This window comes from Meleagris gallopavo, chromosome Z (genome assembly GCF_905368555.1).
Source record: "Meleagris gallopavo chromosome Z, MGAL_WU_HG_1.1, whole genome shotgun sequence".
NCBI lineage: Eukaryota > Metazoa > Chordata > Aves > Galliformes > Phasianidae > Meleagris > Meleagris gallopavo.
This window is the reverse complement of record NC_139435.1, coordinates 12,493,244-12,521,029: the sequence shown is the minus strand read 5'-3', so window position 1 is coordinate 12,521,029 and position 27,786 is coordinate 12,493,244. Positions and strand designations below refer to the sequence as shown.

At 36.3% G+C, this 27,786-nt stretch overlaps 1 protein-coding gene across 5 annotated transcripts in view; it reads left to right on the top strand.

Annotated features, from left to right (window-relative positions):
• Positions 1–20,594, top strand: part of FYB1 (FYN binding protein 1) — a 69,249-nt gene extending 48,655 nt beyond the window's left edge. For 2 of the 5 annotated variants that reach the window (XM_085212745.1, XM_085212748.1), the window contains exons 5-19: positions 222–241; positions 994–1,040; positions 2,418–2,535; positions 4,019–4,175; positions 4,968–5,100; positions 7,989–8,017; positions 9,192–9,261; positions 9,773–9,913; positions 10,574–10,605; positions 11,659–11,728; positions 13,075–13,180; positions 13,464–13,626; positions 16,838–16,871; positions 17,998–18,029; positions 18,138–20,594. In XM_085212745.1, coding sequence (XP_085068871.1) covers positions 222–241; positions 994–1,040; positions 2,418–2,535; positions 4,019–4,175; positions 4,968–5,100; positions 7,989–8,017; positions 9,192–9,261; positions 9,773–9,913; positions 10,574–10,605; positions 11,659–11,728; positions 13,075–13,180; positions 13,464–13,626; positions 16,838–16,871; positions 17,998–18,029; positions 18,138–18,160 — 1,175 coding nt within the window. In that variant the 3' untranslated portion in view covers positions 18,161–20,594. The remainder of the gene's footprint in view (positions 1–221; positions 242–993; positions 1,041–2,417; positions 2,536–4,018; positions 4,176–4,967; positions 5,101–7,988; positions 8,018–9,191; positions 9,262–9,772; positions 9,914–10,573; positions 10,606–11,658; positions 11,729–13,074; positions 13,181–13,463; positions 13,627–16,837; positions 16,872–17,997; positions 18,030–18,137) is intronic. The other 3 variants (XM_085212747.1, XM_085212750.1, XM_085212749.1) reach the window with 3 other exon arrangements.
• The last annotated feature ends 7,192 nt before the right edge of the window (positions 20,595–27,786 follow it).

The window sequence follows — 27,786 nt, the reverse complement described above, 5'->3', positions numbered from 1 at the left end:
TTTTCACTCTCAGATCCTCAGTGAAAGCAGGAGTCTGCATTTATTTCCAGTTAATACCACTTATGTTTTAGCAGTCTGTAAAGAATTAACTCTAGAGTGGATTGCTTTTGTACAAAAAAAATTAATATCCTGGTGTTTTTTTCGTTTGTTTTGTTTTTTGTTTTTGTTTTTGGTGTGATTTTTTTTTTCTTTTTTGGTTTTTTTTTTTTTTTGTTAAACAGGTCCTGGAAATAAAGATGGGGTAAGCATTATCCTCCCTGATAAATTTCTCCTTTTTAGTGCAAGTTACTTCCAATTAATTAGAAAATTAGTTGTGGAATGAATCCAGCCATATTGACAATAAATTGTAGAAGTACTTATTATGAAGGACATAAATAAAACTGTGTAAGCAGAGCAACCTGGAGCTAATTATCAAAGCTGGCTTGACACCAGTACTTGGTTTTTATTTTTTAACAAAAAAGAGTGTAAAAAAACCCTTCTTTTTCTTCTGACATTTAATCTTATTGGGCTTTCCCAGAAACAAGGCCCCTGTTCTATTTTGGTAGTAAATGACTTGCATCAGTTAAGCACAGGTTTGTCTTGATGTATGCAAGTACCTAATCCGTCTTCCATTTTGATCCAAACCATTCCAGACTGGGATGTTAGTTACTGCTATTAACCATGACACTTTCATCATGGCAGTGCAATAATCACTGCAGATAAAGGCTTTCCAGGACTAGCATTGCAATTAAAACATCCACTTTTGATGAAGCATTGTGCTACTGTTAGTGTGATGGTAACAATTCGGGGCTTTATAACAGTGATATCACGAATTCAAAGTCAGGAGGAAAAAAAAAAGAATGGGTCTGAAAATGTAGTAACTAGACTTGAGAACATCTGAATTTACATCTTGCTGTAAATGTTTTTATATAGTCTTTATGAAGTTCATATAACAGGTGCATTTTCTTCTTACCAGATGTATCTGAGCCACTGAAAATGATTTTTGCCTTACAGGACCAAGGAAGTGATGGAGAGATGTACGAGGACATAAATGACATCAGGTATTAATTTTAAACCCTGTAGCCTATTGTATCTTTATTAGCAAAAGCTTCCTACAACAGCTGCTTCATCTGGCACAATAGATTCCAGTGCTGCCAAGCATTATTGGATTCATTCATTTCACATAGAGAAAGTCAGATTGTTCATAGTTTTTTTCCAACTTATATCTCATACGCTCTGGGGTGAAAAGAAATTCTTTAATAAAACAAAGTGATTACTGTGAGCGAGGTAACAGAAAAGTCTGATTTCTGACCTAATGAACATGTACAAATCAATATTTCAAATTACAGCTTAGGAACAAAAGTAAGGTCACCTCCCTCATTATTATGGTCCCAGGGAGATCCTTCTGTTTTGGCTATTCTTGCTTTGTATACAAACGTACATAAATGAATTTATATGAGCGGCTGGATTTACAAATCTCATGGCCCAAGACTCCTGGCATTTCTGTAGAGCTGAATCAGAGCTCTGCTCACCCTTTAGCCCTTCATTTTGAGGAGTGTCTCATCGCACTAATGGCTGAATATATGGGATTCATTATATGCCAGAATGTAAAGAAACACTCTAATTCCTTTGGAATAAAAGAGATTATAAGTTCCTACACCAAAATATTGTTTCAGAAGTATAATGGCTTTCAGCAGTAATTTCTTGTTGTATTCTCTTTGAAGATAGATAATTTTAAAGCAATACAGCCAAAAGAAGTACTCCTCATTCAGTCAGTATTTTTATTTGTAGATTTTTTTTTTTTTTAAATTTGAGCGTATCAATTCAGCAAAAGTATTGATACAGCAAGAAGAGGGAGCCTCACTCCATTGGTTCCGTAGGGTCTGCAGAGCATAGGTCTTCCAGCCAATCTTCTGGCAGCAACCTGCAAATCTGTAACTATAGTCCTACTTACATCCCCACATCTTAGTACCATCTAGCATGCAAGGCATCACAGGCAATGAACCCTGTATTAGGCACGCTTACAATGCACTGCATTTTATGTAGACCATCTTTCAATTAAGTTTAAAGTAGCATTACACTGACAGTTCAGGCTTCAGTTTGGGTTTTGTGAACCACTCGTAGCCTAGATATGTATTTGGCATCTATGTTGCTGCCAGTTTCCAAGCCTCCTTACCAAAATTAGTTCAGAAATGTTTGGACATGCACATGCAGAGCCAGCCTTCCTTTCTGCTATATTGCCCTCTTGAAAACAGCTGCTTTAAATTATGTATGTGGTATAAGAGAGAGGGCTGCTTCTTCAATCTTTTGCAACCGCATTTGGGTTTAGAATTTGCATCTTTGGTTTCACTGGGAGAAGTAGTCTTCTGCCACATGTAGCTGTTTTCTGACACTGGGTGAGAAACCTCTATTGAGATTTGCATCACTGTTAATTCTAGAACATCAAGGGAAAAAGAGAAGAAGTCGGAAAAGGAAGAAAAGAAAAGACTGGACCAAGAAAAGAAGGAACAAAAGGAAAAAGAAAAGAAAGAGCAGGAAATAAGGAAGAAGTTCAAAGTAAGCACTTTGTTTTGTAAACTGGGCAAAGACATCTAAGATTCATTAATTAGCATTGCTGAGTTCAAAATAGTTTGCAGACAGCTGAGATGTGTGTTTGTTGTGCTAAGTAGGTCAAGCACCTGGATAATTCCTGAGTACAATTTTCATCTACCCTTTTATGTTTGGCATATGCCTAATTTCAGACTCTGTACTGAAGACGAAGATGTTTTTTTCAGTGTTTATGCTGTTTTCATTAAATTCCCTTATGATCTATTTATGAAAAGAAAAAAGCCTTAAAAGCATTTCTCTTCACTTTTCAGTTTAAAATAATTTTCCTTCACTGAATAGCACCAAAAGCCCTTCATAAAAGTGAAACTGGGAACCATATACTTCTTCTGTTTGCTTAACTCAAGCTAGGTACAACCATATTGAGCCTCTAAGAGATTTCAGCACTAAATAGCATCACATTGCCCTTGTCTTGGTCTCCAGCTCAATGGGATTTCCAGCCTAAATGGTTTGGAAGGGAGTAGGATACATTTGTATGGGAGCTATAGTTACTGTCAGAGCCTAGGATCTGAGTTATGAGGTAGTTCTTTCTGTTTTCTGTCATTTTTATGGAGCTGTTGGTCAGCACACTCTCACAGTTTACAAAATTGCCAATCATTTTCTTTTAATTGATGCTTATTTGTGATGTTCTCACTCTGTTGCTTTTGCTTTCATTGTACATAGTAGGTGGATTTATTTTTCTCCCTTTCTATTATGCACAGTAAAGCCATAGTGATTCTGCCACATCATGGCCTTGCACCGGTGATGAAAAACAGACATGAGGCAAAGAGCAAATATTAATAGTTAATAGTGGTTTAGCTAATGTTTGTCAGGAGTTAGCCGCAAATCTGTTTCATATAGGAACAGATTTTCCTAAGATAGTCTATAGTTGTTAACAGCCAAACCCTTCTGCAAGACTATTGATATAGTAAAGCCACAGAAGTTAAAATCCAAACAAGCTTCCTCTCAACATACATAAAGAGACTCCTGAATTCTACCAAACTGGGTGATCACCACTTTAAGGTGCTTGCAGAATCGCTTATAAAGCATAATTTTCTGCACATAACTTATGTGGAAGACTTTCCAAATCTTACTGAAGGCTTCTTCATATCAGTAATTCTGCTGTAACTACACGGAGCTGGCTGGTAGAATCAAATACAAATCTGTTCCATGAGAAACAGCTCCACAGGTTGATTTTAGTCTTCTATTACTGTGCTTCTGCCACTCACTCAGATGTTTTATTTCTATGTAGTTGCCTTTTCTTTTAACACCCAGCTTTAACTGTAGTTCATAAGCTGGAAGTAGGGGTGATGTCTTTATGTTTGTCTGTAGTATTTTAAATGTCAATGAAACAAATAATCATCATGATAGTTATTTTATCTTTTGTGTGAATGTTTGGGAAAGAGCTGTATTTTTCTACATCTGTGACTTCTTTTGTTGTTTTTTTTCTCTGCAGTTAACAGGACCCATCCAAGTCCTTCATCAGGCACGGGCTTGTGTTGACAGCAAAGGAGGAAAGAATGAACTGACTGTCAAGCAGGGGGATCAAATTGAAATCATTCGCCTGACAGACAACCCAGAAGGAAAGTGGCTGGGCAGGATAAAAGGATGTTGTAAGTTCTGCTTCTTCATTGTGCTCCTGAATGTTTTCACTATAAGATAGGGAACATGTGTGTGCATGCAGCATTTCACCAAAAGAGTCACCTTAACAAGGCTGAGTCACTGATCAACAAAGCAGTAATTACTACCATGAGCCCTGCTGTCCTTACCTGGCATGCAGAGCTCAGTACATAGCAGCAAATGACTGTACAACATAATGTAGCATCAAGAGGTACTACAGTAAGTTAGGAATTATTCTAAGCATACATCCTTGGATCTTCAAGGACATGTTGAGAGGTAATTTAGTATCATCCTTCAAACTAACATCAGAATTTGGCTCCATGCAAGTAATGATGTTGGCTTTTTCAAATTGTTCTATGAGAAATAAAATGGATGTACCTAAATTAGAAGAAGAGAATAGAAGATCTTATTTTAAGTGGTTTTCTTTCTCACTGATTTCTCTTTCTTTTTTTTTTTTTTTTTTTGTCTAAAATATTAGACATTTTTCTACTTGTATTAACAATTTCAGTGGATCCATGATTATGATGAAGGACTGATTATTTGGCTCCTGAGGTGTAGAAAGATATTAAAAGATGACCCACAAAATCAATGGAAGTCACAAGCTGAGGAGGGCTGAGACGGGTCTGAGATTTGTACATATGTAGGCAGATAGAATGACACATTTTTCTGAATGTTTTCAAAGATAATCCAATATAACGTAATCAGTGATTCTGTATCTTCTGTTAAAACGCTCTTTTTACTGCAGGCTTTAAAACTCTGTAATTAACATGGTTTCATTTATTTAGATGGATACATTAAAACAACTGTAGTGGAAATTGATTATGATTCTTTAAAAACAAAGCAACAAGCTGTTGCGAAACAACCAGAGATTGACCAAGAAGTATATGATGATGTTGGAGAGCAGGACAGTATTAGCAGGTATGTATAAGGAACAAATTAAAAGGAATCATCTCAGCCAGACTGAACAGGAGAAGTTTTAGAACTACCAAGTAGATGTTTTCATAAAACAAAAACAATTATTTATATCAAAAATGTGTCACCAAACTATTCATTTAGTAGTCGAAAGAATAAGGATGGACTCAGTGGTTCACTATCTATCAGCACTCATCCTCAGGAGTAATCCTTGCTGTCCATACTGTACCATCACAACTCAAAAGAAACAAAACATAAAACCTGCAGGATTTGCTATTTTTTCCCCTCTCTCTCATTCCTTGCTCTGTTTCTTGAAGTCATATACTACCTTTTCTAACATGTAAGAATAAAAGACTCGAGAAGCACTCACTGTGTTGGAGAACTTTTTATCACCCTCATTGCTCTCAAATGATAAGCCTTACTACCTTTCTTCCTTTTTTTGTTGTTGTTGTTGTTTTTTTTTAAGAAAAGAAAAGAAAAAAGAACCCTCTTAAATTCCCTGATATGGGTATGAGCTACATTTCTTTAACTTCTTGTAAAAAAAAAATAGAATTGCAAAACAGAACCTTGAACAATAATCTAGTTCCAACTTCTCTGTCATGAGCAAGGGCACCTTCCCCTAGATCAAGTTCTGCAATTAAACAGTTCCTATGCATTTGCAAATGCAGCGCTACATCACAGCCTCTCTACTTCAGTGTGCTGTGCTTTTAATGTCAGAGAGATCTGCATGTAGGAAATGGCCATCTCCAGCTGATGCCAAATTTACTGGCAAGGTAATATATTTACGATCTTGTGATAGGAGCTGGAGCTATCACATAACCCAAAATGAATGTAGTAACTCTGTTACCTGGCTTTAATATGAGAATCTGTTTCTGTCACATGAGGTAACAAATCAGTGCTCATTCTCCATCCTGTGCAGAATCACATACACTGGAATTCAGATAAGAGGTCTGCGTATAAGCATGGAGGATTTCAGTGTGTAGGACTACTGTCATGCAACACTCAGTTGTTGTATCTGGTTTTAGTGCTTCCCAGCACCTTAGCTTAGAGACTTGGCTGGATTAAAATGACCACAGCTGTCTGGCTGGGTCACAGATGGTCCTCAGCTGCTAGAACTGCCTCATGAGCTCCAAAAGCAGCACTTTGAAGATCTGCCTTTGGGCTGGCATTCTTTAGGTAACTAATATGGTTTTGCATCTGATATTTTTGCAGGTTGCTCAGTATCAATTTCCCTCAATGTGCACTGGTCTCATATCATAGTAATGGTAGTCAGAAGAGTTATTTGAGTTAATTCTGGGGCTTAGATACTCAAAGTTTTAGGTACTTTCATCACAGAAGTTTCTCCAGCCAATCCATTTCACTATGTCAAGTATTACAATCAGCTACCTCAATGCTTCTTCAAATTCCTCAAATTCCTCAAATTCCTCAATTTCAAAAACAGATAAGAATACTTACATTGTTGCATATTGAAATAATAGATAAATGAACCTGCATGACTGAATGAATGGCTAATATTCATTAAATCCTCTAAGTTTCTTTTGACATTTTTATCTTCTCTAGTGATTAATAGCATTCTGTTCAGTTCATGAGCATGAATTCTGAATCATGGAATGTCTGAAGTGCATCAACATGTTTTTAAACCACTGTAAGAATGCCACATTAAAAAAAGCCTCTTTACCAAATAGCATTATCTCATTATCAGGAGTATTATTAATATTCCAAAATTAATAAATGACTAGGGATACTGTATTTCAGTAGATCCTGGCACAAGAGTTTAAGAAAAATCTCACTTTGATGAATAAGTTTAAATAAGACTTTGACTTGGAATTAATCTGAGTAACTATGAGCCTGTCAGGTTCTTTTCAGTTACGGTTAGAACATCATGCTCATACAGAATCCTTGAAATTCTAGAAACATGCAGTCAGAGGTTTAAAGCATCATCTATTAAAAGATAGTTGAACAATAAATTTGTTGGCTTACTATTTAATCCCATGAAAATTGCCTCATAAGGTGTGAATCTAAAGGGTGTGGATACACTCTCATGTTCAGTCAGGTTATAATTTCTATCCAATTGAACTACATGACATCCCAAGATCTATTCCAACTCGAATTATCCTGTAATCATAAACTATATTTTGTTCTTCAGTTTAATGATATCAACAGCAATAAAAAATACTTTCTGAGTACATAATTCGTTAACAGCTCTAGACAATGGTTTGCACTTCCTTGAAATTAAGTGAAAATGCCATAAATTTTCAATAGTATCAATTAAAAACAATTATATTTAAGTATGCCGAAGACATGAAAATGTGCACCTATCTGTATCTTCAATTTGCTTACATTTCTGCAAATGTTATGTCCCTTTCCTTTTTATATTAAATGAAGAGGCCCTTGATAACTCTGACTTATTCCACTGTGAATTATTGTGAATGATATTCTAAAACACTTTTCCATCTATTTTGTAATGAACTATTTCCAACGATAAAAACAGAGCAAATTTTCCTAAATTCCTTTACCTAACTCTGCTAAAAATTAATCTCCCCTCATCTGAGAGCTAATTCACTTATGAATCAGATGACATACTTTCTTTAGCATTACTGAGAGTGCACCTTCTTTTTGACTGTAAGAAGTCACTGCACAAAGGCAGACAGAAAAACAGAAGTGGCATATTCAGTCGCAGCCCCCACAGTACATACAAGCCTGTGCATGAGCTTTCAGCACAGAATTTGTAGTACACAGCCAGTAATACAAACGAGTACCAAAGCCGGGAGGCTTAGAACTAAGAACAATTAAAGCAAGAGGTAATCCTGATGTGTTATATTGTTTATTTGTTTACTTGTTTGTTCAAATAACTAGTATTTTCTCTAAAATATCTGTTGTTTTTGTTTTTCCAGTCAGAGTGGTGGTCGAAATGGAGATGGAAGTAAGTTTCTTTGTGTGCTTTTGGGGGAAGTTGTTTCTGTATACTGCTTACCTTCAGATGCTGGCCTCTGCAGCTTCCAAATAATGCAGTAGTTACCACCATCATGCTATGCATTAGCTAACAAACAACAAACAAGGAACGTAGTGGCCAAATTCACTTTCTCACACCTGTGGTAGCTTGGATGAAAATGAATTTGTCTTCACATACTGTGAATTGGAAGCATACCAGATTACAGACAATTAAGATATTTTTATGAAAAGGTAAATGACCTTGCAAAACAGGAAAGATATAACTAGAAAACATTATTATATAAAACAAATTAATGTGAGCTTAAGATTTTGTGCCAGATAAATCAATTTCTGAAACAGCCAGTGATGTAAACAATTAAAGTGGAATTTTTATGGCAAATTCAAGGGGTATTTCAGTTCTGGCAATACCCTGGAGTCCTAACTGTTAAATCTGAAGTAGTTCCACTCTGTCAAAAACACACATTCAAATCATTTTCCTCTTTGGTAACACATATATTTATGTAGCATTTTCTGTCGATCACAAGAGCACAGCTCATCTTCTCATCTTAGAGTTTAGATACTAGTCATGGGAGAAGCATCCCCTGGCAGTCCTGAATGAAGCTGCTGCCAGATAAGTACAGATTTCACTAGGAGCTCTGACCAGCGGCTGGAACTGGGTATGGAAACAGAGCTAGCCCTGCACTGAAGGAGGTGGAGCTGAGAGGTCAGAGCTGTGGCCAAAATGGGGAGCTTGCATTGCACTTGCCTGTATGTCCCGTGGATGAACACAAGGTGTCATCTGCTTGAAGTGCTGGTCTGACATCTTCAATCATCACAAACAGAAACACACAAAAAAGTCAGCGTACAAATGGGACAAAACCAACTGCTGAGAACTTCATCAAATACAGTGTAAATTCATTTGTTTTCTCTATTCATGCTCTTGTTAGTGGCAATGTCATCATGTTTAAATGCTGTGGATGATATGCCTGACTGGGATACGTCTCAACTGCTATTTTAATAATTAGGCTCTGCAGGTTTACATAAAAACTCAGTTTATAAGGATATTGCACAGACTTTGCACAGAAATCTGACACACTGGGGCCAGTAATTAGTACCACGTTCAGAAGCCTCAAATATAAATACACTAACTTTCTGATCTCTTAAAGAGATGTTCCCTCCTCCTCCTTCCGATCAAGAAATTTACGATGGAGTTGATGACACAGATGCTGTTTCTAGGTATGTTTTCATATCATTTAAATATTTGTGTTTAAATGTTGGTTTTTATTTTCTTAAAATTTGATACAGTAATTAGCAACAGTTGGGCTTTCCAGTAAGTGAAAATACATCAGGTGACACGGAATAATAAAAATAAAAGGTTCTGTGGTCTTTAGGAGAAGTTACATTTTATAACTAATTTTAGTATGTCAGCAAAAGAATCTGCAATCTTGAAAATCACCAAGTAGACCAAATAACTCTGAAATGAAAGCAACATAAAAAAGAGCTAGCTTGGTACATAATAGCACCAAATCAGAAATCAGGTTGATGAATATCTACAACTATAAATGTATCTCTATGGAAGACCTAAAATACATGCTTCAGTATTTTAGATAGTTAAGTGTCCTCATTTTTTTGGTAGATACAGTATTGACATTAATGAGAACTATGTGCATCAATGAAAAATTTAAACTGGAGCTTTTGAAAGGAATGTTACATATTACATTGTGATAATTGCATGCATACTCCAAAGGTCTGTATCACAGGATGAAGATAAGAATGATATCTGGTCCTGGGGAATCTTGAAGAAGCTAAGGGTCAAGGATGACAAAAAGAAAAGTGTACGAGAAAAAACAGCCAAAGTCAATGGGGCAGAAGATAATGGAGATTTGTTGTAAGAGTCTGCTAGGAAATCACAGCGCACATTAACTAATGCTAATAAAGCATTGATCACATGCTACTAACATGATCTCATTGCAGCCTAATGAATCATGCACCAAACTGCAAATCAGGACAATATTTTTCTGCAAAAAACATTGATCTCTTTTCTTCTCATCTTCACGATGTAATTAGTATGCTTACATGCCATATTTGGTGTAACAAAAAATATATACTTAAAAAAAAAAAATGCTCAAATAATGCATCGTCTCTTCCACTCTGGTGATGCCAGATTCTTCTGTTCTCTATTTAAATGTATGTTGTTCACCAGCACAATACAGCTAACATGAACTGGTAAATCTAGTTCTGCCAATCCAAATTTTAGGAATATTGTATCATGGAGAAAAATGCAAAAATTATCTTCTTCCCAGCTTGCTTAGTGGTTAGGTCAGCAATTAATGTTTTTACTATCATCTTTTCTCATTTACTTCTAAAATAGTTTTCAGTAGTAAAAAACATTTGGTCCTCAACAATTGATAATGTCAGCAGGTCTTAAAAATGCCTGGACATTACTTGGAGCCCTTCTGTTGTAAGCGTTGATGTGAAAGGTTATTAATGTGATATAAATATATAATGGCCATATTTTTTCTTTATTTTTTTTTTCTTTTTTTTCCAGCAGTTCTCCTTCAACAAAGCAGTTCGGAAAAGGTAATTAATACTCTATTGTTTTGTCCCCATATTGATTACTGATTTTTTTTCCTACATATATATTACTCTATGTCGTGCTAGTCACAAGAACATATCCAAGGAAGGAAACAGGATTTCCCATTACTTACCCAGTTCTAGCAAACGAATTTCAAATGTTGTGTCTGATTTGGCTACAGATGAGGAAGTACCAATACAGTACAAGCTTCCTAGAGAACAATTTAATGTATTTTTAAAGGATGCTTCTCTTGGAGACTTCCAATTATTCTTTTCATTTAACATTAAGTGTGAGCAGATACACTTGAAAAATAACTCTTAATGAGAGACTTCAAAAGCATAGAGAGATGCTTGCTGTTATTTTTATCACTTTCAATGTTGTTGTAAGAAAACATAAATACCAGCTCAGCCATGAAATAAAGAGCAAACTCTCACAAGTTTGCAGACTGCTGCCTGAACTGAATTCTAAACCTTTTATCTCTCACTGTGACTTTCTTAAGCCATGGATTTGATAAGTTGAATAATTGCCTCCTTTCCACAAATGCTCTGGATGTGATTCAAAGTACATTCTTGTGGTAAAAATCTTTTCCACTTTTCCATACTTTGACACTATAAAGTGGCCTAAAAACCAGTGCATGTGTGAATCGCGTCCACTTCTAGGCAGTGCTACACTGACCAAAGTACAATAGAAGCGCTTGAGTGTATATTAAAATAAAATCTTAAAAATATACTTTGATGCAACACAGTGGGAAGTAGACTAATTAAAAGGAAGATTAAAGGCTATTGCATTAGCCAACATGTGCTAAAACTTGTTCCAGCTTAAGAAGATTAAAATATCAGTGAATACCTATTATTATTAATAAAGAGTCTTATTCTGAAAAGGAGTGCTTATGTATGTTTTACTCAGCAGATTGTGCAAATCAGAGGGCCCGCAGAAAAGGAGCAACTACAAGACTTGCTGCAGTTTCTTGTCAACTTACCTATACTGTTATGAATTGTAATTCAACTACTCACCGATCATATAATAGTTTTGAATCTGTTTAACTATTATTGTTTCAGATTGTGGAGACAGTGATGTTTATGATGATGTAGATTCCTCAGACTTCCCTCCTCCACCACCTGAGTTCAAGCAAGTGAAAATTACTATTCTGATTAAAAATCTTTAGTACGCTCTGATATATTTTCAAAGTATTCAGTATAAGTGGACTGTATGCTTTATGTGGTGGTATCAAGTCTAATAGTTGTTATAACCCTGCTGTTGGCAATGACCTACATTACATGTTGAAACAATAATTGCATTAGAGTACAGAATAAATAGTAATTTATTATATATATTATTATTGTAAATAGTAATGCTTTGAACTTCAACAAATGTAGCCTCTTACAAACAAGAGGTAGAAGTGAATGTGTGACCTAAAGATCCTTAATTGTAGATTATCTGCATGCAGACCTCTTACTAGTAAAATCTGGAGACTGTTAAGATAAGTACTATACTTGATCTCGGCTGCTACAGTATTTTATGAGAAAAGGAGATAGTGTACAATGTTATCAGTATGAAACACATCTGGAAGTGTAAAGTTCAACTTGGAAAACTTTTATCCCTTTATTGAGAATTCACAGCCATCTCTGGAGTCTCTGGAGCACAGATGTGTTATAAGCATTTGTAGAGCTGACTGCAACTTGTCACATTCTGCTATCACTGATTTCTCTCAGGTGGAATTACACACAGATTACATTACAGTAATCTAGTCTGGAGTATAAAAACAGGACATGGTCCACCTTAGATCTTAATTACTTTAAACATATACATTCGCTATCTGTGAAACAGACTAATTCAGAGCTCTGACTTTAAATTCCCAGGTATAGCACCAGGAAAGGCAATTAGGAAGCAAGACCTTTCCATGATCAGTGGTGCAAATCAACATGTCAGAACTATGGGGGAAAAAAAAAAAAAAAAAAGAACTTGAAATGTAATGCAGATTCCCTTGAGCAGAAATTCTTATGATGTATGCAAGGGATTAATTCATTTATGGAGGACTAAGATGTTCTAGAGACCTCCGCAATGGGGCATGTGATATTTATTCTACTGCCTAATATACCTAGACTTCACAAAAATTGTCCCTTGCTTAAACGTTCTAGAGTGATGAGTATTGCTTATGTAAACTACTTTGATAATGAAAAGTTCTCACAGATGCGGTAGCTAGGAGCTTTGAAATATTCTCCATGTTCACTGCTGTAATTGATATATTAACATCAGAACTCATCAAAAAAAAAAAAAAGCTGGCAAGATAATCTCAATTTTTCACTTCTTCAGTAATCAAATCTGCATTGTACTATCCACATTGTTTTTCTAGAGTAAGAGAAACACACTAAGGACATGCAGAGGGAAGTGCATTTTCATTAGAATTGCGACAAAGGTTGTCAGTACCTCAGAAGTGTTACTAATTTTATTTCGTTTATAACTTCTTGTTTTAGTTTACTAAAATCTATGAGTCTTGGAAAAGGCAAATCAGATGAAAAGTATCCACAAAAGCTTAAAATGATGGAAAGAGAAGAGAAAGAGTTCAGAAAAAAGTTCAAGGTAAGTTTCCTTCACGTAAAATATAAAAACAAAATCATTAATATGGTATTTTCTAATGTGTATCCTCTACTTTGTAAACAATCAGTTAGTTTGCTCTTAACAGGTAAAGTACTACTATCTGTAAAAACAGTATTCAAACATTTTCAAGTGCATAGACATTTATTTGCCTAACTTTCAAAAATCTAGTAATAGATGAGAATATATTGCTATAAAAATGCATGATCATAAATTCTACATTAATGTTTTTTTTTTTTTCTGGCATCTTTTTATTTCATTTTTACAGTTTGAAGGTGAAATCAAAGTTCTTTACTCTACAACCACTGTCCAGGATTTGTCCCAAAAAAAGTGGGGATCTAAAGATTTGCAGATTAAACCAGGAGAGCTTCTTGAAGTTATACAAAGTACAGACGATACCAAGGTGCTGTGCAGGAATGAAGAAGGAAAATGTAAGTTTTAATAACTAGCTGTAGTACAGAATGCATGTGCTATAAATTAAACGATCTGAGAATATATAACTTGAGACGGGACATGGAAAAATACATATTTCCTGTCGTACTAGAGCATGTTTGTTTTTGTCTGGTGGTTGACAAGAAGTATACTGTGGTTATCTCATTGTTTTTACTACTTACAGTAGGTCCTCAAGAGTGTTAAGTGTATCAGACCCTAGAAAACAGAACTTTAATAGTTAAGAGATAAAATTGTGAGAGAGAACACTTTGCATCAGCTAACACAAGCAGATGTTTTTACTACTTCCATCTCCCTCCTTTAGAAAATTCTAAAAAGATTACAGCACTGATGCCCCACTAAACCAGGTAAAATAGTAAAATCCTTGGAACTGTTGTCCATTGATTTCAGCCAAGGGAAGATTAATGATGGTATTCTTGCTCTGGATTCTCAGAGCTGGAATTTAATCTCTTCAGCAGGCAGGGAAGGAAAACTGCTGAGAAGTCTTCCCCTGCTGGCCCCCAACTGATCCAAGGCATATGTCCTTGTTGGCATCCCTGCCTGTTTTGGGAACTGCACAAGGCCTTCCAGTGTTTCTCTGAAACCCCTGGAGAGAGTATGCATTGGCAGAAGTTTTTGCATTTTTTTGGAGAAATCTGGACCATCTACTCTTGGTTTCAATTTCTTCATGCACTTATGCTACAATGCTTTTCAATTCTCCTCATAATAATTTCACAGAATACACTATGTTCAAAGTGGCAGCATCCTTCATCTCACCTTTACCTTTTACCATTAGCTTATGTAGGTGACAGTCCAATGCCTTATGCTTCTGAAGAGGATTCGGTCACTTTCTATTTCTTTCCCCTCTGTATTCCTTTGTTACAGTCTGGAGTATGGCCTTCTTCCTGGCAGGCCGACAGGAAGAATTTCTTGCATAACAACACATATGTTTTTCAAAATATGGATTGCTTTAGTGCAGCTACTTCCCAAAGTGGGGCTTTCAATGCCACATTTTTTGAAGTAAGATAATAGCAAAGTGGAAATTAGTTCATGTTGTCTGTTTTCCTCATGTAATCTTCAAAGCTTTTCAGATAGTGACAGAAGATACTGCTTTGCTATGCATAAAGGAGCAAAACAAATAAAAATATCCTCTGTGAAACCTCTAAAGATTTCTGTCAATTTTCACATTAATTAGTAAAATTTGAGTCCTACTTTATGGAGTTGTGGTTATTTGTTCTAGTTGGAGTATCCTCATATCTTAAGAGTAGAGTTTTACCTTTTGAAGCCCAGATTGACTGAAAATTAACGTTTGGTTTTGTTACTTCTTCTGTTTGGTCTTTAATACACAGAGCCCCTCCACAGCTCAGTGCCTGTACAGTTAAAAAATACACAGTTGACTGAAACTACACAGCACTGGGTTCTTTGAAATACGGCAGATTACATGCAGTTTAACATTTTTAATAGGCAAAAGTTTTAGCAGAACCTATGTAGATATCACATCTTCACAACAGTGAAGATATAAATACAGGAAGGTTAAGCAACTATTTCTTCTTACATAGCTGTAGTCTAATCTGAAATTCGTATAACTGTTTTTCGGTTTTCTTAGCAAGAAAAATTTGTATCATTTTCTCAAAGGATATCTGTAATGATTATAACTTTCAGATACCATTCAAAATAAGGAAACTCATAACTTCCTTAATCGTAGAGAGTATGCATTGTGGATCAGTGATTAATTTTAAAGTGTTTTTGAACTCACAGAGGCTTTAGCTAACTCAGAGGCTTATGTAGAGGTCTATTAAGGTTATTTTTCACTCTATATGTATTCCCACAACTGCTAAGTAGTAAATGGAAGCTAAAGCAGATTAGTGTCAAATGAAATATTACTACGTGAAAATAATGCTTTTCAGGCAAACTTGAGCTTTAGCACAAGACAGAAGTTTTCCTGAACAATTCAGTGTTTTTACAGTATTAAGACTATCGCAGAAGAGACTGCTTACTTGTACTACTTTGTATAAGACTGGCAATTAAATAGCAAATTTTGGGGAAAAAATATTACATATTTGAAATGTATAGCAATATCTAACTATTTTCATGTTGAAATACACAAAGTTGAGTTATATAAGTGTTTCTCTATGGACAAAAGTTGTGTATAAGAATTAGTTATTATTATTTGCAGTTCTATTTGGGATAATAGTCTTGCCAATAAAGTAGCGGATCTTGTAACAGGGATTTTGTAGAGGGAAATTTCACTTAGAAAAAAGTAGGTAATGATTCTTTATCTGGACATTCCTTTACCTTCTTGGAATAAAAAAGAAAGATACTTTTATGTGTCAGAGAATTTCATGTGAAGGAGGAAATCATCTCTTTAAAGTAAGATAGAAAGATCTGAAGATTCATATAGACTGACTTGCAGGATCACCACCAGATATACCAGCAGAAAACTGATACTTTCATACCATGCTCGAATGCAAAGGAACTTACAACTAAAGCTAACACATTTATTCTAAAACCAATTAATATGGTACTGTATGGATAACTAAAAAAGCACAATCTTAGTGTGACTACCTAAGCTTCCTAAGGAATAAAATGGGCAAACTTTCACAGTAATTTCAAATGAAATAGAACATTTTTTTCTTTGAAACTATTCTAATTTTTTACAAACATACTAATATTTACCTAGAAATACGTAATTACCGTTACAGCTTTCTCTTTGCTTATATATGTTATAGCAATTGACAAGTATTTCAGTTGATATCTTTTACCAAAGATGGTGAATAACATTTTTTCCAAGAGGTTAAATTCATGAAAGAAGAATTTGTGCAGTTTTATCAGATTTCGGTAGCAGTGTAAAACAATAATAGATTAAATCACTAATGAATAGCTTTTCTAAGGTATTTTCAGATTTTTACACAAAGAATTTTTATCAATTTGATACAGTTAAAACATTTTTAACAGCCACAGTTAATAATTATTATCTGGTGTATGTATCTTAAAAGACATTTTTGTCCCTATAGGAGATCCATGTTATACTAAACAAGTAGATAAGAGTAATTAAACAATTAAAACTGAGTACATATGCAGTGTACATTGTTATACACTGTAAGTCTTCTTATCTGAAATAATTAGGAGAAAATGGCATTTCACAAGTGATAGAAAGAGATCAAATATCATGACTAAATTTAACTTAAATATATGTGTATTTCAATTTTATAGATGGCTATGTTCTGCGAAGCAATTTAGTTGAGAAGTAAGTACAAAATCATATTTTTGAAACATTTATTTTAATGCTATTCTTTGTTCGGAACTGTTTGTTCAATAAATGGAAATCTGATTATTTCAATATGTCATCCCAGTGCTATAAATCGAGATACTTCTATGGAGTTTTGATTTCTCAAGAACTAATCACATACATCTAAGCTGGAAATTATCCACGACCTCATTCTTCGTTGCTCAACCATAGATTCTGTCTTAAACCACAAAAAACAGCATAAATAAAGTATTATCAGGACTATAATCTATTATTAAAACCAACATTTATGTGATTAAATGCACTGATGCCAATTCCAAATGTTTAACTAAAGAGGACCAATTTTTCATAAGGCTTATTTTTATTTCAGTCTTACTGGGATTGAGCATATTTGGCTCCGTGTTGCTGAGAATAATTTTGTGGTTCTAATCCAAAATCTTTGTCAGACAGAGCCTCTCCATTTTCTTCAATGTGCTTTGTGTTAGATCTCTAACACAATATTAAATCAGATGTCAATTTTAGAAGTCAGGCCTGCAAACACTTACACAAGGGCTCAGCTTACGTATATAAATAGCCTTATTGGCTTCCAGGCAACTGTTCAAGTGTCTGAGTGACATATTTTGAAAATTCCTTCTCAGAGGACAATTATCATATATAGAAGTTACGTAAATTCATTATCCAAAAATCTGGTTTTCCAAGATCATTCCAACATATCCAAATACAGAAAAAAAATAAGCATTTCAGGTCTATGCTGATTTTTTTTTCAATTATCTTTCCCAATTTTGATTTAAAAAAACACCTCATTTAGTCTTTCATTCTTAATGGAAATGTTACTGTGAACTTGTTGGAATAGCTTTTTTAAAACCTAGTTTAAAAAATCCTTTAACAATGCAAGCATTTTACTTTAGAAAGAAATACAGTTTTGCCCTTTGCTGAAGCTCTTCTGTCTTTACCTTCTTGCTCAGTGCTGTTTTGTTACAATAAAGGCAGCACTTTCCTAACCAGCAAATGAACTATATGACAGTGCATCTGAACCACAGTGCTACAGCATTTCATATCTGTAGGCAGAGAGTAATATCTATATTTCCATTTGAAATACATTATTCTTCTCTTTTCTAACTTTCAGCGATGGAGAGATTTATGATGACATTGGTGAAGGTATGTTAAACATTTCAATCATTACAATAATATATTAAATTACACTCAATTTCAGCCTTCAGGCAAAGTGCTAAATGCTAATCTTCCTGCATTCTATTTCCATTTCAGATTGCATCTATGATAATGACTAATGCAGAATTCTGTGAGAGTAAGAGCTTCATTGAAGACCAAAATCTATGCTGGACTTCTACTTACCAAGCAAAAGAAGTCATTAAAGATGATTATAACTGAATTGCTTAAACTCTTCTAAATGTACAATATTTGGTTTGCATTTTTTATAATTTCAGGGTTTTGTTTTCAGTTACTTTGTAAGATCTTTGTACTGCCATTTATGAGAGCAATTCAAATGTGGAGCATATGAACTGAAACTAAAGTTACCATCTTCCACTTCTGTTCTACAGTGTTAACAATCCATGTAAAAACAATTCTTCAATTAGCTGTGCCCAAACAGGCCAATTCAGGTCTATGAAGGATACAAAGGACTACAAACCCTGTGAACAAGTTTTATACTCTAGCTCCATTTTAATGAACTCCAGAGACTGCCACTCTGGGTATGACAGCATCCTGTAAAGATGCTTCCTTTGGGGATAAAATCCTGTTGTGAAAACAGGAAATCAAAAGTGGGCATCAGAGTATGTACTGCTCACCTGTTTTTCCAACTGTAAACGTGTTAGCCACACTGACATGTACAGCCATGTACCTTTGTTGCTAAAATTTCTTTTTCTGTGTTGTGCTAGTGATAGACTACCAATTTCTAAAATTATCTTTATTTTGTAAGTACTTTTTGGCTGCCATAACATTAATAGTAAAACATTAATTATAAGTTATGTTACATTCCACACTCTGAGATATAAGCCATAGAATAGTCTGCTTTATAGTAGTGTTGCTTTGAATATCTTCAGAATGCTTAGGTTAAGATTTAATTTCTTTGTAGTTTAAATATATATTGCCGTCCCTATAATATTTTAGGCATTAAAATGGACCTACACACTTATAAATTAGTTGGAAATAATTCCTACATTTAAAAAGTATATTTATTGATGCTATCTTTACCTTCTAGTTATTATTTTTTTACACTGGGCTTGTTGGAATAAGGATATATAAATTAGATATTTCCACGCTAATCCATTGTAGAAACAGTATTTATTCCTAAAGTAGCCATGCTAATTAGTGGTGCTTTCATATGAATGAGCAGAAGCAAAACAATTTAAAATGGATGCATGTACCATAATAATAATCACTTTGGACTTGCTTATTTATCAGAACTCACTGGAAACCTAAAGAAGTTTACAGTGAACTCCAGTAAAGAGGGTGAGCAAGTACAGAAAATGGAATCTATTTGTACTGTGTGATGCTTTTGCTGTTTTGTAAGATAATCAAAAATTTGTCAGAACCGATGTGACTAGGTCAGAAAGTCCTTCTTGATAATCAAGTCTCCACTAATTCTCAAGAGCAGAAATGATAATTATATTCGTCAAAACAGTGCAATGCAGCAAGCTGGTAAGTTTAGCTTCTAAACAGAAAGAAAGAAATTTTGGCTCTGTTGAAGTCATAATTTTGGAATCACTTTCAGTGCAGCTGAGATTTGATCATACACAAGTGCCCTTTACTGATAATTTTAAGTATGTTATATCTCTAAATAAGAAGAATGCTATGATAGCAAACATGACATTAATTGTAGGAATAATATCTGTATTTAAAATCACTGATAGTACACTGAAAAGCTATAAGCAATCTCGAGTTTCCAGTTCTAAATTTACTATTAAAACCAGCATCCAGGCATGCAAACACCAATTTTATTTGTGAATATCAGCACCTGTGCTCAAATTTAAAACATGATCTTTTAAATTAAATACAATGAATGTGTCTTAGCTGCTGGTGGTTGATTTATTTTTTCTGGTGATTTCTAAAAGGTACATGCACTGGCTAGGTAGTGTGATAGCAAACTGGAGCAAATTCCAGTTTCAAACTCTAGACATTCAGAAATACTCGACCCCTTGTCAGTTAAAAATAGGATAAGAATTTTCATGCTTTACATAGTTAATTGAGATGAAGAGTTTGTGTTAAATTTCAAACTATATATGCCCAATCTTATTTTGATTTCAACTCATTGTAATCTCAGTGCATTGCAGTAGGATCAACAAAGGAACTTTCCTTCTGTATGTACTTTATCTTGCATTAAAGAAACTCAGTAGTACACAAACCTCTTTTTTCTTTTTTTTTACTTTTTCCTTTTGTTACTTTACCAATGCCATTAGCTGGATTCAGTGTATTTTTTGTTTTGTTTCGTTTTATTTTCCTTCTTCTTCTTAATAAATGCATGCTTTCTCCCAAGACATGTGGGCACATCACCTTCTGCCAAACCAGAACAGCAGTAGCTGAAAAATAACTTCACTGAACAGCAGACAGAGTAAAAATTAATTTTATTATTGCTGCAATGGAAGCACAGCTACAATGTGGTGTTCGTTTGTCAGCAACTACTATTCAGAATATGATATGTAAGCAGGAAGACTTCCAGACAGGAAAATCTACTACTTAGTCGGTTTAATAAAGGCTATATTTTAAGGCTTTCTCACCAGTAATTTGTTATATTATCTTCTAAAATTCATAAAGAAACAAAAAGAAAACTATTCTCTCTCGACATTTTTCCCTCTCCAAACTCTGTCTATAATCCTGGAGTATTTGGCTGTGCCTGCTAAAACATTCAGCACAGAAAACACTAAAATACTGACAAAAAAACAGGCTTCAACATGAACACCCCAGCTGAGCTAAATAGCATTGCTTTCCATCCAGTTGGACCTCTATGGTGTTCTGGTAAACAAACTAAGCAAAACAAAAAAGCAGGAGAGTTTTTTTTCCTCTGATTCAGCAGCTTTAGCGCATTTTCCCTGCTTTTACTGCAGGCTTTTCCCTGGGCTACAGGAATGCCACTGATCTCCTGTGCATTCCTGCCTAAGAGGTTTATATTTTTGATCCTCATAATTGCAGATCCCCTGTCTACTCCTCCCTCGGTGGTAACAAAGCCCTCCTCTATGCGTGATCCTCTTACATAATCCACTTTAGCAGCAAAGATTGGTGCTTTGGCGAGGGAAAGGAAATGCAGAGTAGGAACCTAAATTCAGCAGGTTAAGGATGAAGCACCACATTGCTTTACAGCTGAAATAGGTGCGTGCGTGCATGTGTGCATCTCTGTGTATGTATTTTGTGGCAAATAAGTCAACTTCTGAGAAGAATGATGGATCCATAAAAGGAGACATCTGACCACCAGCCACAGATATTTCTACAAGGAAAAGCTTCCACACACAGCCTCACTGCTGAGTGAAGCATCCGAACTCAAGGAAACATGAGTTTGCATTTGCATGGCCTCAGTCCTGCCCACTTCTGTGTGCAGTCAATAGTTGCTGGATGGCTTGGGAGATTTTTCCACAAGATCCCTGCCTCATTAGTGCAGTTCTGGATGAGACCTAACAGAAAAGGCAGTTGTTCAGCTCTGCAAATCTTTCCTGGCCTCCGTTGCACCAGAAGTATTGTGTCCCATGGCATCCACCACAAGTAGATCTCAGATTTCCATGAATAGGAATGGACTTATCTTGTGAAACAGAAAAATATTTTGTTCTCATTTCAGTGTATGAAAGGAAGGCACAAAGGACAATTTGTGGCACATATCCATTAGTTCCGGGCATAAAAGCAAATTACTAAAGCTAAATTAATGATATTTTTAGTGCTTTTTTTCCTTATATTAGCACTCTCAATACGTTCTGCTCTTTGCTTCTTCCAGCAGTTAAGAATAAAGAGGAGAGAGAAATCACTTTATGTTTGAAAAGTGTGAACATCCAAAATATATATTTTAAATAAAATACACAGTAGTAAAAAGGGCAGATTGGGGATACCATTGAAATTTGATTTAAATAATGGCTTCGATGATATAGTGAAATGTCTATTTATTTTCCACCAAAATTGGTGTGGACACCAACTTTGCTGTCATGGCCTGAGTCATCCCTACAGCTATAGCCAGAACTACAGCCTTCGGTGCTCGTGGTCTGGGGAGACATTGGGCTGAGATACTCAGACTTGTTCTGGAAGAATTAACTTATTTCTCTGAAGTCGCTCAACAAGCATGGCAGCCTAGCCTCCACCCCTACTGCCAAGGAACCAGATGGTGGTCCCGCCAAAGGATTTATCCCCAGCACCTCCCAGCACCACAATGGGCATGAATCCTCCCCGCACTGCTCAGCGTGGCCGCAGCACCACTGACATCCACCTGTGCAGCATGATGGTCCCAGGTCCCAAAAGCAAAACAGCAAGGAGCTCCCCTTGGCTTTTATTTTCTGTGCTTAGACTACCAGCTCCTGAATATGTGTAGAATTTGTTGAATTATTGCTATTTGCCTCCCTTTAAACCATTTGGAGAGAATGGATTAAGCTGTTATCAAATGTATGAAGTTTCATGCTCTAGGGTTTTTATATCAGCGACCTTGTTGAAAAGAACACAGGAAACTATTTTCATTTCTAATGCACTTAGAAACGTTGCTTAATCTTAGTATGTTCACTGTTAGGCACCAAGAAAGTATGCAAACTGTCAACACGTACATGAATGAAACGTGAATTAAGTGGATACCAGTGGTCTCAGGAAACACTACCATTTGTTTTACTTCAGCAGTATTGCCAAATCCTACAGTTCAAGCATCATGAAACAGACAAAGAAAACAAAAATCAGTACCAGCTTTTTTCCCTCCCTTTTAATTCTCTTTTTGGCCTGATTCCTGATTCCCAAGTCCTTAGCAGGAAAAGCCACCTGCTCCCTTGTTGGTGCATGTGGGCTTCGGGTGGGAAATGCACACGGAGTGCCAGCACAGGGCCCAGGGCCCCCGACTCCTCCTTGCTCTGCCTGAGGGCATGCCATGCCCCCAGCTCAGCTCTCTGTCCTGTGGGCATGCCATGCCCCCAGCTCAGCTCTCTGTCCTGCTACCCAGCTGCCTCAGGCAAGCCAAAGACCCAAAGACCCAAAGACACGCTGGGTCTGGGTGTCACTGCCCTCTTCTCTGTGTGAGACATGATCAGCATGCTTCCACTTGCTTTCACAATTACTTTCTCTTCCTTATAATTATTCCTCTTTTCCTCAATCCTCTGACCATGGCATTGTGTCCCTTACTTCCCTGTTTCCCTGTTCCTTTCCCTTTTCGTTTAATTGAGCTCTTCCCCTAATTCTTCTTTCCTGCCCCTTGCATTTGAATTTTTCTCAGTTTTAGAGATTGCTCAGTGTAAATGCCCATTTTTGGAACAAGATGCCCAACTCCATGCTTGACACCAGCAGAGGTTCTCTGCTTGTGCCAACAGCTGAGAAGAGTTTAACAATTCTTGTGTTTGTGACCTATGCTGTTTTTATGTGGTTTTATGTTTTATGTGACCTATGCCATAGCATTTCAAATTAGATCAAACAGTATTTGAGGAGGCTTTTTTCAGTACTTAAGTTGAGATGCTGTATGTAAGTAAATCAAATTACTTAGAGCTTGAATAAAAATTAATAAATTGACCTATTCTAAATAAACTCAAATGTTTCCAGCAGGGGGGTTGGAGACTGATGATTTTTATAGCCCCTTCCAACCAAAGCCATTCTATGATTCTATGCTATGATTTCCTAACGGAGAGCAAGCCATAGAATAGTACAGAACTTTTTGGCCAAGGCTCAATTTAAAATAAAACGATAATGAAAACTTAAAAATCCTTTGCTGCTGTAGAGATTCTGAATCAAGGGGTGATAAATTATGCATATGTATAGCTTCAGCCCTGTAATGGGATTTATTTGGACTGAAACCCTCGACAGCTGTGGTTTTTTCCTCAGGTCTAATTAATATGCTAACCATACACAGACTGAGCACCTGTTGCTTTTCACAGCTTCAACAGCATTATGCAGCACAGAATGCTGTGAAAAATCTGACATGAATGAGTGCTTAAATGAGAGGTTGCACTAATTAACCATCCAGTTAGCAGCCTGCCCAGGAAGACTTGTTGCATCACTTGACATGCTGTTATTCTGCAGCTGGTTATTGTTGCTTTACTATGCCACTTATTGGTGCTCTTGCATAATCTTCTGCTATGTGCTCCATGTTAGCTTTTTAATTCCTTCCATTACTGGATAATGAAGAAATACTAACATTTTACCCAGCTGCAATCTATTCAGATTTTATCTTTCTTTTTTTTTCTATTTCTTTTTTTTAACTTTCAGTTGGATTTAAGGTTACTGCGTTCATGAAATAACTTAGATCAAAATCAGAGCTACTCCAGAAGAGTACGTTAATTATTTTTCTTTAGTCAAATCATATTGCTGCTGCAAACTGTTTTATTGTTATGGTTTTACACTGTATAATTGTATAACTTGAAAGTTGTATCAAACACCTTTTACGTAAAAATATATGTAGAAAGACACCATTTGGATTGTATTTGAGAAGACTATCATGGGAATATATTAGGAATACACCATGTTCACCAAGAAAGCAATCACACCTCAAAGAGCAAACCCAGTGGGAAAAGCCTTGCAGGGAGCAAGCTGCAAATTGCCCCTCGCTTTTCCTCCAGGAGCTTGGTGAATGTGCGGCCATTATTCATCCAGATGAAAAGCTGGCAGGCTGTGGGGCTTAACACTCAGTTCAAAACAATCAGCATCCACATACCCTTTGTGGTGCTTTTGCACGTTCTCTGCTCAGCCACACACTGATCACAGCCTGGAGCTCAAGTGTGTTGGCTGTGCTCATTCTGGTCACTTAAAGCAGGGCCAGGGCAGTTCTGGGCACTGGACTACGATGTTCTCACCAGCCATATTGGCTGAAGCGGAAACCTTTGGCTCAGGACAGCTGCAGAATCGTGAAGACCCCCGCCCCTCACTGTACCCCAAATTCAGCCAGGGTTTCAACAGAACTTTCCCACATTCACATTTTCTCAGATCCTCTGGCAGGATCCAGGGCAAAGAGACACTCTCTCCAAAACAACAGCTGATTTAGACCCTCTTCTATCCCATTTGACAACCAAACTGCTTTCAAAATACTTCGATGGATGGTGGTTTCCCTATGCCTTCCATTTCACTGACAGTTTTTCATGACAGTAGAAAATAGAGCTGAGGTCTCATCCTTTCTAAAGTATTTGGGTAGACTTCGTGGGAAGAAAAAGTCAGAACAAAGAGAGTAATTACAAAGTCCTTACTAACAGTATAGAGATAGCAAAAGAAGCAATGATTTTTCTTAAACCTTTTTGTCTCATTCACTATTTTTTCTTCTCTTCCTCTTCAGCCCATTGTCATTCAGGATTTTACATATATCTAAAACCAATATAACGATACTGAAAATTAAGAAGGATTATTACTAACATTCCTGGGAGTGATAAAGCGTGACAAATCCAAATTGTTGTACCTCACTTAAGTTCAGAAAGCTAACATCTGTGTGGCTTGATTTATGTTTTTCTGTTTTTTTTCTTTCTTATATATGACTATGAAGAGCAGGCTGCAGCTGGGATAAATTGCACATTTCCACTCACTTTCACAGTGTTTCAGCAATTGCAGTCACCTAAGGCTCTCCTCTCAGCTCGTCCCTTGTACCAGCATTTCTCTGACTCCAAACAAATGGGAAAAACTTCTCCTGTATCTCCACACTAGGTTTTAAACCCTGAAGATTTATAGTTCAGGTAGCAACATTCTCTACAGTATATTGCAGAACCTTAGTAGATGTGCAAATGCTGCCACTATAATAATCTCATATTTGAGGAGACAAAAATTACAATCTTCTCGTTAGAAAATGATGGAACAAAGGCGTTTCTTCATGAGCCTCTGTCATGCAGAGGAGGAAATCAAAGTAAAATCAAAGGAGCTTTATTCCCCACGTGGGGATTAACATTTTTTTCTCTGCTTAATTATGGACAGTTAAAGACAAAATTAATAAATTAAATAGACTCCCTTATGTGGATAAATCTGTGACACAGAGAAGTCACTGGACTTCTGAAGACATTCATCACCTTGTATTCTACTCCCATCCCACCAAATCAACAAAACAGCTGTTCTGTGTTGCTTTGTTTTGTTTGCCCCAATGTTCCCTCTCCTTATGAGTTTACAAGTATGTGTAGAAAACTTTAGCAAGGAATCTAAAACAATTTTTTTTTTTTCTTGTGATCCTTCTCCCACATTTAATAAAATAAAGAACAGAAAGAAAATCTCCAGATCAAGATCTCAAAATGCCCTCTGGCAGGGTGAGGACTCCTCATACAGCTGTAACCATGGCATTTTAAGGGCTGTGCTTCCTTCCACAGCATGCTTTTTTATTTTCTTCTTGTGTAGAGCTCCTTAAATGGTAGTTAAGACTAGCACATCCTTGCTACTTTGCATTTTTTATATATATATATATTTTTTTTCAATTGTGGAAAATATTAATTACACTGCAAACTATCTTTCAGGTAGCTTTGTGTGTTCCTGCTCATAAGTGATATTGGGACATTATTTTTCCTGTCAGAATCAGAGACAATCTGTAATTTATCTGCACAACATCTATTTAATTGGGAAAACATGGGGAAGAAAAAAGAGAAAAAATAACAAAGAAGGAGTTCAGTGAAATATTTTGATTATCAAACAGTGTCTCCTTTCTGCAGGAACAAAATGTTAGAAGAGTCAGCTGGAGTTTAAATATCACTCCAAGTCTTGTGGTCCATGCTGGAAAGTGCTCTTTCATAAAGCAGTGTGTTAGACTGACTGTGTATCTACTAGAGAAGAATTAAGTGCTGTGTGTCGCCAGCATTTCACATGCAGACTACAGGTTCAAGTCCAACTCAGAAACTTAAGACCAAGTCAACGGTCCACGGTGCTTCAAAGCTGATGTGAAATCAATGAGACCCAGCAGCACCTCTAGCAAACAGAATGCAGTATTACTACCAGAAGCAGCAGTTAATTTAGCATTTTCAAGAGTTCCCTGGACATGAAATTTCAAAGGGAGCCCCTGAGGCATATTGATGAAACCATTAAAGCAAGTCTGCTACACTTTGGTCTTGTGTTAAGCATGAATGAGATCTTATTATTTCTACCTTTAAATTTTGAGGACCTGGAATCCATCAAGGACATTAGTCTCTTGTTTAATAAGCAAAAATTGAAATAGGAAATTGTTGAAAATGGCTTTTTAGACTAAATAAAGCTGTCATAATCCTATTAAAACAAGGTTCTCATATGTATATCATGAGCTGCAATGCCAGAAAGTTGAATGGAACGCCACAATCTCTCTGTGCTCTGGCTTTAGAGACAGCTACTTTTAGCCACCTAAGTCAGTATTAATGTTTAGAACACCAGTTTTTAGGGCGGTGATGTAGGATCTGAACTGAAAGATGACCCATGACTAGGAGGGAAAGCCAAAGCATTGAAACAGCAGCTGGAGCTGGTGAATCTATGCCTGTAGGGCCAATCCTGCACGTCAGTGTGGTCACTACTTTCGCGTCCTGTGAATCCTGGTGTGGGCCGTGTGTTGGGGGCAGCCTCTCAGTGCCAGGGCAGGGAGAAAGGTGTGCGTGCTGGCTGGGCTTCTGCATGGAAAGGACAAACGGCTGTAGGCAAATCTGCTGGGTCTGCGCAGGGCCTCCCTTCAGTGAAAGCATTTCACACACACACACACAGATTTTATTAACAAATCTCGAGGAAATAAACAGATCCACGCTTGAGACCGCAGAGACCCATTGCGACTGAAACAGAGCAAGGAAGGGATAATATTTTCCTTTTTGTTCTCCATTGCTGCGCA